This window comes from Microcaecilia unicolor, chromosome 1 (genome assembly GCF_901765095.1).
Source record: "Microcaecilia unicolor chromosome 1, aMicUni1.1, whole genome shotgun sequence".
Lineage (NCBI taxonomy): Eukaryota > Metazoa > Chordata > Amphibia > Gymnophiona > Siphonopidae > Microcaecilia > Microcaecilia unicolor.
The window spans coordinates 325,295,590-325,308,159 of NC_044031.1; the positions used below are offsets into that span (position 1 = coordinate 325,295,590).

Sequence of the window (12,570 nt, forward strand, 5' to 3'; positions counted from 1 at the left end):
TCATCGAAAAATCTACTGCACACTTCTCTAGAGCACATTTAAATCTTGTATGAAATTAGGCCTTGGTGAAACATTTCTTGCAAAATTTTGCTCGTGCACAACAGCTAATGACACAACAGAGAATTTGAATGTTATCCACATAGCAATACGGTGTACAACCTTGTTCCTGAATAACGGTTAGAAGTGGAATGAAAAAGATGTTGAATAGAGTGAGTGCAAGAATAGAGCCCTGAGGGACCCCAGACTGAAAATGGTAAACCAGTGAATGGCAAAATGGTAAACCAGTGAATGGCAGTCATCATTATATAGTTGGAATGTGTAATCAGTGAGTTAGCTAGTGAATCAAGGGAGGACTGTTCCTTTTACAAAGAGAGTGTATGGGAAGAAGGAGAAGGGAATGAGCAAAAAGGTCAAAAGCAGAAGACAAATCAAAAGAGACAACAATCACGGATGGTGTTCATCCAAGGAGGAACGAATGGTGTCATGAAAGGCCTGAAGGAGTGATACAATGCTATAGTTGTGATGGAAGCCAGCTTGAAGGAGGCAGAGATCATTAGTGTTCTCAATGAAATCATGATCTCTAGAATCTTAGAAAGAAAAGGGAGATTAGAGATTGGTTGAAAACATGAGGGAAGAGAGGGATCCAGGTGAGGCTTCTTAAGAAGAGGCTTTATGACAGCATGTTTGTAAACAGTAGGGACTAGATCTGAAGATAAACTTGCTTGGAGAAGGAGAATAATGTATGGGAGGAGGGACAGAGAAAGACATTGGATAAGGCGAGCAGGCCAGGGATCAAGGAAGGAGGAATAAGGATTGTGTGAGCAGAGAACTTGAGAGATAGAGGAGCTAGTGGGAAGGTGAAATGAAGACCATATAGCAGTGGAGCTGGGGGTAGGGGCAGGGGTCTCAGAGAGAGGGAAGCATGGGAAATGAGAGGGTAGGAATTTGAGTAATTCAGAGACTGGTGCAGGGAAGCAGTTTTGGATAACCAAGCATCAGCAAGAGTCAAAAGAGGAAAAAGAGAAGTTTCATAGAAGGGCGTGCTGGTGGCAGAGGGAGAGAGTTGGTTGAGAACCCTAAATGTAAAAGTATGCAGCTATTTTTCAGGGCATTTATGCTCATAAGTTCCCTTCATGGAACATATATGCAATACAATTTTGTTGCCCTGTTATAAAATTTCCACATTTTATAAGGAAAATATATATGTAAAAGAGGATTTTGCATGCTTAAAGGATCCTTTATAAAGTTGCCTGGGATTGTACATGTAAACTTGTGCTTTCTGTCAACACATAGGATTGAATGAAGCATACAAGTCAGTGACATCATTGCACACCACCAGGATAGAATAGTTCTCCAGAGCTCAGAACTAAGTATAACGTTTACACCATGAATATCCCTTTCTACACACAGCTGTCTCCTTAGCAACTCAAGTTTTTTTATTTTACTCTGCCAAACAGATGTGAAGCTGCTCTGTACTTTCTTCAGACAGTTTTCAATATTTTCAAGAAGAAACAATTCATTGCATTAGTTTATTTTATTGTTTCTAAACATGTTTCAATCAGATTCTAGGGTTCACCCCTGCTCACAAAGTGATGGGAATATTGAGAAGTTTGAAACCCACTCAGTGTGTTTAATCTCCTTGTAAATACTGTGGTATGGGGCAATTCTATAACCTAGGTGCTCACATTTACACTTGACTTATCCATTGAAATATTTAGGGTATTGAGAAAAGGAAGAACAAAAACCTTCCACATAAAGTTACAAATAACATGCCAAAGAGAGTGGAAATCATCAATCCACAAGTCCAAAAAGGACAAGCTCCGAGGACATTCAATTTTACTGTTCCAAACTGTTTATTCATCAATAGAATATACAGGAAAAAAACTAACACGGGCCGTGTTTCGGCACAATTTCCTTCATCAGGGGTTCTCATAAAAAACATAAATTACATAAATAAGAAACTGTATATAAAATAAATATGTGTAAAAGCAACTAAACACTATAACTAAAAAAAAATAATAAAAGATGCCATTTTGAAAATATGGCCGCCCACAGTACAGAAAGCAAAGGGAGACGGAAGAGGCGGCAGAGGACAGGAAAGAGTGGAATTCTTTCCTGTCCCCGCAGAGGCCAGTACACCACCAGGGCAGCCTTCAAGGATCAAGGTAGGTCTTCTTGGGAGGACTATAGTGTAGCGCAATTTCAGGGTGTGCACGGCAGTTTCTGGCACCCCTTGAATGCTGGTGCCCCCCCCCCCCTGCCATGCATAACCTGCTTACTGTGTTCCGCCGGCCCTGTAAAGGTTCATGTCAGTCACAATTCAACCTGCTCTGAGGTTTCCAAATACTGGACTGCTCACTCAGATCTGTGCAATGAACTCTATCTCCAGGGTTGCCCAGGGATTGATTTGTTCTCACCTCTGCAAGTGCTGTTGTCTTTCATCTCCATCAGTGCGCATGGGTGGCCTCTGCCAGTTCAGTCTTTTCTGTACATCCTTGACACAGATTGGCTGCCTCTCGTCAGTGCAATCTTCCCTGCGCACAATCAACACAGCTCGCAATCTTCTCTGCACACCATCAACACAGCTCAATGAGTGCACAATCTATTTTTCTAATGGTTGTGGTTTTGATGATGGTAAATTCATTCTCAGTCCTCCCCTGCCCAATATCCAGTGAACCAACCCCAAAGGCTTCTAAATTCAGGGTCACTATCAGACACACACAAATTCCCTCCGCAGCCACCATCTCATCCCATCCCATCCAACTCCGCCAACATTTTACATACACCTCAAAGCCACATACCTAGGTTCTCTTTCAAGAGACAGCATTCACAACCATTCAGAATTCACATAGGCCACCAATCAATAAACATAACTCATATATTTTCCCCCATTCACCCACCAGTGTCTGATACTTTTCTGAGACAAATCTTAAAATGTTTCTCTCTCTGAGATCTGCATACAGACTTGCTTGGATTTCCACATGAAGGAAGGGGAAATGCACCATTGTGTCACACTGTACATATGTACTGTTTAACTTGTTTGCTTCCTACTTAATCCTAGCATTATGGAGAAATCATATTTAGATCTGCTTTTCTCCAGTCTCTGGAACCTCTCGTTTCAAGGGATAGGTTGAATAAAGCTATGAGAGGAGCAACCACACCTTCTTAACTCCTTCTATAGTCTGGGAGGAACACCATCAGATATTATGGCCATGCTTGTTTTCAGTTGTGCTGCTGAATGCTGCCTCCTCAGTAAATGGCAATGTGTTCACGTCATAACTTTTTAAGTACTTACTTTTTGCCTTTGCTTATTGCTTTCCTCTTCAGGTGTGAATACCTAAGCAAAAGTAATTGTTCAAAACACGCAATCCTCCTCTTCACTAGTTCTGTCCTGCCATTTGATTTTTACTGTTTTACTTTTGGTCTTCATATTTTCAGTTATATATCTAGAGATATACTGCTCTGTTTGTGTTTTTGCCTGTCTTATTACTCTTCTTGGTAGCTGTCTCCTTCTGAGTTCATTCATATTTTCTGAACAAATTTCCTTTAGCTCTTTCTTTTCCCTCAGTTTCTTTACAGAACCAGCAGGCTCTTCTTTCTCTGCCTCTTGCTAAGTATCATAACATACTGATTTGCTACCATTTCAAAGATTAAATGACCACAGTTACTTTGTAACTTTGAGATCTTCTAGAGTACTTGATTATACTCTATAGATAGAAGAACTACCCCATCAAGAAACAAGACAGAAAAAGTATTGACAGAGGTGGTGTTGGCACAGGCAGCTCCTTGTGACTCTGGGCAAGTCACTTAACCCTCCATTGCCCCATGTAAGCCGCATTGAGCCTGCCATGAGTGGGAAAGCACGGGGTACAAATGTAACAAAAATAAAAAAAAATAAAAATCTTGTGAATACCATGGACAGCTAAGAAGAAAAACAGTTGGATTGCGTGTTTTGAACAATTACTTTTGCTTAGGTATTCACACCTGAAAGATAGATTGATTCAATCACATTGATTATGAACATGCCATTGAGTAGTATTCAGAGACACACAGAAGATAGAGCACACTGCAGAAAGTCAGTTTATATCAAGGGCAGGCAAACCTGTGGTCCACAGGCTGAATGCATCCCACCATTGAATTCTATGTGGCCAGTGAGACCATGGTAAGTACACACAGAAAACTTTATTAACCAGAGTTTTGATTATTTTTAATACTGTATTTCATAAATATTTTCAGAATAGCCAATCTAGCAGTTTGTTCCAAAAATGTTTACTTATTTATTTATCATTTCTGGCTCCAACATTATGTAATGTTGCAGCCTGCCAGGGATACTACTGAAATTCATGCTGCCTTCTGTGTTTAAATGTTGCTCACCTCTTATCTATATGGTCACCAGGAGTCATCCTCAGCTCAACTTGAAGGCACTTAATCATCATCATCATCATTCCTGAAAAGACTTCCTTTATATAATGAAGTCAGCACTTTAGAAACCTTTGTTCTAGTATAACTGAATTTTAATATGGTGTTTATATTGATTATTTGAACCTGTATTTTTCGTAATTTAACTCCATTAATACTGTCATCATGACCAAGTCCTCTGTCAGCTTACCATAGTTTGGTTCTTCAACTAGTTTCTTATGTAAGATTTATTGTGAAAATTAAAGTATATCTCTACTTTTACTTGATCTAGCAATTAACACACTCCAATTTATATTAGGTTTAATTAGGTCGTCCATTTACAGTACCTCATCTTTGCATGATATCATTTGGATGATTCTATAATGCCTATATCTATCTCTTTCCTTTATGAAGTGGCCTTTAGATTTCATCTACATTAACTATTAGTATCCTTAAGTCTTTTACAGACAACTCATAGCAATCCAGCCTTTCCTTTCTTTCATGGTATCTCAGTGGCCTTTATTGTGTTCTTAACATATACTGTAAAGCTACTCATCCAACTTTTCCACTTATCCTTTCTGAAAGAATTTAATCCTAGTACATGTGCTTCCCAGGCCTGATTCTCAATGAAAAATGTTGCAGTTAGTGTAATTACATCAGTGTCCTCTTCCACCATTGTGGCTTCCAGATCAGTGAGCTTGTTAAACAGAATCCCACAAATTCTATATCTAGTGACTTATTTTCCATGCAGAAATTGAAGCATATCTTAATTGGTTAACTAGCTAATCAGCGCTGTCAATTGGATGCTAACATGCAATTATCAGCACTAATTAGCATTATGATTTATGTGCACAACTTGCTAATTGTATTCTGTAACATGGCATATGTAGATTCCAAGTTGCGCAGTTGAAAAATAGGCATGGTTATGGGCGTAAATAAGTATTTCTAAAATCTTCTGCATTATTATAGAATACACCCGTTCTGGGGGAGATTCTATATACGGCGCCTAAAAAATCACCTAGATTTTAGCACCAATTATAGAATATGCTTAGTTGATATTTCAGTGCCTAAATCTATGTGCATCCATTTATACCAAAGAAAATGTGGTGCAAATCTCAGTGCATAGCCATATTCTATAACTAGCTGCGTAAATTTCAGAATGCCCACAAAATGCCTGTTTCCTTGCCCATAGCCAAGCCCCTTTTTGAATTAGTTTGGCACACATTGTTACAGAATATGCTTAGCGAGTTGTGTGCCTAAATTCTAATTCATGCCAATTAGTGCTCATTATCGCTTAAGTGCTGCTATTAGCACTCATTAGCTTAAGCCAATTAAGTTGTACGCATTGTTATAGAATCCACGCTGATTTTGGTGCGGATGTCTAGGCACACTATATAGAATTCGGGGTTCTGGGCCTAATATATGTGTTGGTATTTGCGCCAAGAAAACATGGCCTAAATGGATTTGACCATATTTGGTTACACAAGGAGACACTCAGCGTATTTTATATACCACACGGAGCTTTAAGCTTATTCTATAAAATTTAGGCGTGCTTTAGAGAATATGCCTAGGTGTATTTTTTTACCACATGGATTTTTCCAATAGCACATGTGACTTGCAAAAAAATTAACATGGGAGTACTTACTGCTTACTATGGGGCCCTTTTACTAAACAGCACTGGAAAGTGGCCCGCACTATCTGCAGTGCGGGTCTTTCTCATGTGCTAAGGCCACTTTTAGTGCTGCCGGGAAATGGCCAATCTTTCTATAAATTAAAGCTTAACACAGACAAAGTTTATATGCTTTGGTAATTCTTCAATATCAATTCTGTCTATGACTACTGTTAATAAAAATGATTACAAACTTTTGCTGCCTGATTACCGCAGGGTAAGCCCCAGGCACTAAAAAAAATACAATTATTTTTGAAGCACCGGAAATGGCGTGTGGCACACACTAACACTACCACTGGGTTCCAGCAGTAGCCCAGTGGTAGGGTCGATTTGGTGCACGTTATTGACACGGTAACCCTACTGCGGCTTTGTAAAAGGGCCCCAAAGTGTTTCAGCATCTTATGTTAAATTGTACCAATATTCCATTTATGACAACAGACAAGAGATTATTCACAAGGATCAAGATGGCAAAATCTGACCTATCCAAAAAAGAGAAGCCAAGCAAGCCAGTGACTGTTTGAGAATAAATAAGGGGTCCTTTTACAAAGGCGCACTAGTGTTTTTTTGCATGCGCTAAAAATAAGTGCACGCTAAACGCTAGTGATGCCTATATGTTGCTATGGGCGTCTTAGCACACACAAATACTACCACACCTTTGTAAAAGACCCCCTTAGATATTAAGGGACACTTTTACAAAGCTGCTGTAAGCACTATCTTGTGCATTGTATATTAAATGCATGATCCATACCATGCCTATAAACAGAACTGGGGTACCAGTGGGTCCAATACTCAAATAGAGCAGCAAAAGAAAGAGGTAACACTTGTCCCCAAAAATGTCTAAAGCTTTCTCTCTTAAAACCAGCCCCAGTTCCACAGCTCTGATAAAATAAAGGGGCAAAACCAACAATCCTGATAAGGGCTTCTGCAAAATAAGCACGGGCTCTCGGAATTTATATTTGGGTACACTGTCGAGATGTTCATGCAACTTAATCGTTTAGGGTTCCTTTTACTAAGCCATGGTCAAAAGTGCCTTGAGGTAGTTTTGGCGTGTGAAATTGACATGTGCTGGGCCATTTTTTATTGTGGTAGGAAAAAGGCCTTTTTTAAAATGAAGCAGTAAATAGCTGTGTACTAATATTAAAATTAGCGTGTAGCTATTTACTGCCTGAGCCCTTACCACCACCTATTTAGAAAGCGGTAAAGGCTCACACACTACTTGTGCAGTAATTGTACAGTGCGCGGCAATGTTTCCATTCTGCCGATTGCCACCAGGAATGCCCCGTGGTAGAAAATAGAAAATTATTTTCTACTGCAGGAAGCTGCACGTGCCAAGTTCAGAACTAGTACCGGGTGCCCGCTCTACCCCAGCGATAGAGTCGATTTGGCACACATTACCTGCGCAGGAGCCCTACCGTAGCTTAGGAAAAGGGCACCTTAACGAGCCATCAACTGTCAATAATAAAGGTTTTTCTTGTTTTATATCCTGGATTGGCTAATCTGTTCTGTATGGGAGGCAATATTAAAAGTTTGTAAGAAGCCAGAGTAGTATTGCATATCTTGAAAGCGGTATATCCAAAAACGTTTTTTGAATAATACTCATGGCAGCAAAATCTCAATAGCAAATTAAATCCCATTCCAGGTTCTACAGACTATAAACTGGGGGGAGGGGGATTAAATAGCCTGCAGAGATGCTAGGCAAGAGGCCAGTCAGTCAAAGCAGAAAAAAATAACACACAGATGGCACAGAGAGAAAATGTAATCTAGAGTTGAGCATCTGAGTCTCATTGGTGCCAAATATGCAGCTCAAGTGACCATAGTTGCTAGTTGTGCTTTTGGGACCTAATTAGAGTAAACATTATACCTGCTTTCTGGAAACAATAATAACAATTCATGTTGGTATTCTTTATAGCACATAAGTCTTCTTCTAGAGTTTCTAGTGTGAATTCATCCCTAGTCTATAGTGACGGAAATACAAAGAGTCATTGACTTGAGTAACTTAAAAGGATACTACAAAACATTTTGCAGTCTTGTAACATTTTTTGAGGTTTATTTTAACAACACCTACAAAAAAAATTACAAGAATGTCAAACTTTTTTGTAGTATCCTTTTAAGTTTAAAACAGTATAACCAGGAGAGAGGCAGTGTAGGAACAGGTCGGCAGCAGTAGTGGCATTAAGACACATCAAGGTGCTGAAGCCAACAAGTATTATTTTGATTCTCCTATAGTAGGGGTGGGCATCCTCGGTCCTCAAGGGCTACAACCCAGCCAAGTTTTCAGAATTTTCCAAATGAATATGCATGAGATCTCTTTACATGCACTGCCTCCATTGTATGCAAATAGATCTCATGCATATTCATTGTGGAAATCCTGAAAACCCAACTGGGTTGCAGTCCTCGAGGACTAAAGTTACCCACCCCTATTCCATAGGCTTCCATGGGAAACTGAGTGAGATGAAAAGGATTTCAGATATTCGAGGAACCCATACATACAGTATGTTTCAGAACTGCAAAATCCAACTGGAAATGGGATTTTTTCAGATCAATTTCCTATTATATCAGCCATGCACATGAATATTACATAACCATTTATGATTTGCCATGTTATGGGGCTCATTTTCACAACAAAAAAGTTTTAACATTCTCATAAGGTGGCAAAAGGATGTTTTTCCTCTCAAAAATGTCCAAGTTGAGAACACCCCAATTTCAGATTTTTTTCCACAGTTCATCCAAATTTCAGGGCACATTATGAAGGCGTATTTTGTACAGGACATGAGCGGAATGGGACAAAATGAAAATGTCTAGGGCCAAACATTTTTGGCTAGACTTGTTTCAATCACGACTGACCAAAAGGTAATCTAAATGACCAAATGACCATTGGAGGGATTAAAGCATAAACCCTTACTCCCCCAGTGGTAGACCCCTTCCCAGCCCCATAAGATGTGACAGTGACAGTCCATACTAGGCTATGTGCAGCTGTTATGGTTGGTCCTATTAGAGCAGCAAACAGGTCCATGGAGTAGCCTAGTGGTCAGTGCAGTGGAATGTAGAGGAGACAACCCAGGCCCATATCCTACTCTAACTGGTACACTTGTGGTGGAACATGTGAGCCCTCCAAAACCCACCAAAAACCTACTGTACCTGCATATAGGTGACACCTGCAGGCATAAGGGCTATTGTAGCGGTGCACAGTTGGGTACAATAGGTTTTTGATGAGTTTTGAAAGGCTCCCCATACAATATAAGGGGGTAATGGTGAGAAGTGTACCTGGGACCTTTTACGTGAAGTCCAATGCAGTGCCCCAAAAGGTGCCCCACTGCTCTGCTGGGATGCCTGTGTGACCAGTCTACTAAGAATGCTGCCCTCCCCCCAGTACATTCCAATGGATTGTTTTGTGTTTTCCCTTTTTTTTTTTCTTTCAAAATTAGTCCTAAAGGATAGATGATTTTTCTTGTTTGAAAATGGTCATGTTCGCTACTGTTTATTTGGATGTTTTTTGCAAAATGTCCAAAATCAGATTTAGATGTCTTTTCAAAAATGCTCTTCTTTACCTTCTACAGATGGAATTCAATTTTTGTGCCCTTAGACTAGTCAACGAGAGGTGTAAAGAAAATCAAGTCCTTGCAAATCGTGTTCAAACACACAATGTAGAATAATATTACAGAACCATTCTTTCAGAATAATAAACAGAATAGCCAATGCCTATTCTTCTCTTTTGTCCTCGCTCAAATACCATCCAGGTAGTAAGTTCAACATTTGTCCTGGGAGTTCAGCCGCACAGCATTTGATGCCTTGTGAAAACATCACCTGCAGACTTGCCTTCCTATCTGACAGACATGTGTCATAGCTGTTCTGGCTTATGATTCATCCTGCCTATGCTTGCTAAGATACTCTGAACTTGATAAAAACAATGGCAGAGAGCAATTAGAACTATCAAACACTGCATGCAATGAGGTAATCTCAGCACTGAATCAAGCAGGCCTGAAAGACTGTATGATATGGGTCTAGCACACTCATAGCCAGAGGCAGACACAACTACCTGTTGCATCTGACAGCAAGTAGGTAGCTTCAGAACTTAGGTGTAGGTCAGTACCTCACCCTATAGACACCAAACATGCTACACAACACCAGGACTGAGGCCAAGAATTATAACTTGGTGCCTCAAATAATGCATCACAATCAGACATGATGAGTAATTCTATAATGGCACTCAGAAGCGCCTAAGACATTATATAATATTAATGTAAATTAATTTTGTTGTGCCAAACGTTAGGTGCAGTCACTTATACCAGGTCAATGGCTAGTGTGGGTATGCCTAAGTGCTCTATGCAATGGTATTCTATAAGTTGCATGCATCATTTGGCACCAAGCCCCTGGCCCACCAATGCTTCATCCATATGCATGCTTCCCTTGCAGTTACACACCATATACCTATGCACTATTTTATAGAATAGTGTGCAGTGCATTTTGCTGCATTTTTGCCAATTAGGTCAGCACTTATGCATGCAAGGCACAAGTAACTATTCTCACCCATTTATAGAACGGCCTACACAAAGTGTTGGACCACAGGTTTTACAGCTTCAAGGAATGGCAAAAAGCACAGCATATTTAGGACACAGGGATGGCATATTTTACATATTAAAATTATTCCATACTGAAGATCCAGCTTGATTGTATTTCATCCTGAAACTTCGATCACCAATGTATTCAATAAAACACATTATTAACAAATACAGTAAATAAAGGCCAAAAAGCCTCAATATGAAGAAGCCACTGCTGCAGTGTTATGACATCGGATATTTGGAGGGCACATAGAAGTAGATTATTCAAAGGGTGCCAAAAATTAGGCACCAGAAATATGGGCACTAAGCACCAATTCTGTAACGGCTTCTCTAACTTTAGGTGCAAGCAGTTTCGCCATGTCAAAGGCTGGTGTAAACGCTGGCACCTAAAGTTAGCAGTTTTTTGCAACTTTCATGCAAAACCGCTAGACATGCACCTGACACACCCATGTGCATGCCCCCTTTATAGTTGTGCAGTGCAGCATTTAGGTGCTATTTTTATAGAATAGTGCCTAAGTACAATTGCACGTGTAACTACAAATTAGTGCCAATTATTATCCATTTACACCTCTTAAGGGATATTATTGACACTTAAGACTAGATTATATATTTCAAGCTTTAAAAAATCGGCAACAAAATGAAATACAGAATGTGGAATGCTTTACCCAAATCAGTCAAATGTACCCAGATCTACTTAAAATTCAGAAAATTATTGAAGACTGTTCTGTTCAAAGAGGCTTATCCTTCAGACTCTACATAATTTCAAATAACTTTTAGTCTAACAATGATTCAAGGACACTAATTTCTTTATTATCGTTTACATATTGTTGTTTTAAATGTTGATTACTATTTTACTTTTAAACTGTATAATTGTATTTCATGCACTGTAGCCTTTTCTATAGATATGTGTAAGCCATATTGAGCCTGCAATTGGTGGGAAAATGTGGGATATAAATGTATTAAATAAATAAATACAACTAGACGTATTCTATAAATTACGCCTACATTTCTGCACAGTTTGTAGAATACACTGAGTGCCCATCCGCACAACTAAATTTAGTTGCAGGCAGTTATGCCAAGTAAAACTTGGTGTAAATGCCAACACCTAAATTGCACGTAAACTGGGTGTCTTCTATAACCATGTGCATACATTTTAGAAATGCCCATGATCTGCCCATTCTACACCCATGGCCATGCCCCCTTTTCAACTATACAACTTAGAATTTATTCACATCACTTAGAATTTATTCACATTTAGACAGTTCTGTGCCTAAATTCTAATTAATGCCAATATGGGGGAAAGAAAGGGTAAAGCTAAGTACTTTTAACCTTCTAAGCCATCTATTTTTATGATGGATCTGATGAATACTTTTGTGGTTCTTCAAACTGCTTTAGAACCCACTGGAGAGTGGAGTTGGGGGGGGGGGGGGGAGAAGTTTCAGACCAATGCCTGAAGACATGATGTCAGCATTGCTAATTTCTTTGAACCCCATACATGGGAACAAAACCACCACTACTAGAGGGGTCTAGAGCTGGTGGGTGAAGTTGAAGAAAAAAAGGCAAGGAAAGGCCATCCTGTGGTGTCTCAGAAGACATGATGGATCCATGTAGCTAACCACCAAGGGTCTTTCTCAATGTGTATAAGTTTAAGATAGTGAAAGCAATAACAGTGGGTTCCAACAAAGGAATAGCCTTGCAGTCAGCAGGGAAAATTACTATGGAAAATTTGTGGAGGTTGATGCTTGAGTTGAGGTTATTCTGGTAGCTTATATTTCACAATTATAGCATGCTGAACAAACATTTGCAGCCTATGACTGTGCTTTAATATGGCTTGATACAAAGATTCCATAGGCCAGAATTCAAATTGTTTGCCTTCAAAAATTAAAAGTTATTCTGGTGAAATCTCACCACATCGAGAAACAAGATTGTTCCTCAGGAGACATG

The 12,570-nt window shown here is 39.5% G+C and overlaps 1 protein-coding gene across 1 annotated transcript in view; it reads right to left on the reverse strand.

The window, feature by feature from the left end:
- Positions 1-444: 444 nt before the first annotated feature.
- Positions 445-12,570, reverse strand: part of LOC115477898 — a 289,839-nt gene continuing 277,713 nt past the window's right edge. The window contains exons 9-10 of the mRNA XM_030215065.1: positions 2,418-2,566; positions 445-580 (exon numbers count right to left, since the gene is read on the reverse strand). Of these exons, the coding sequence (XP_030070925.1) occupies positions 445-580; positions 2,418-2,566 (285 nt within the window). The remainder of the gene's footprint in view (positions 581-2,417; positions 2,567-12,570) is intronic.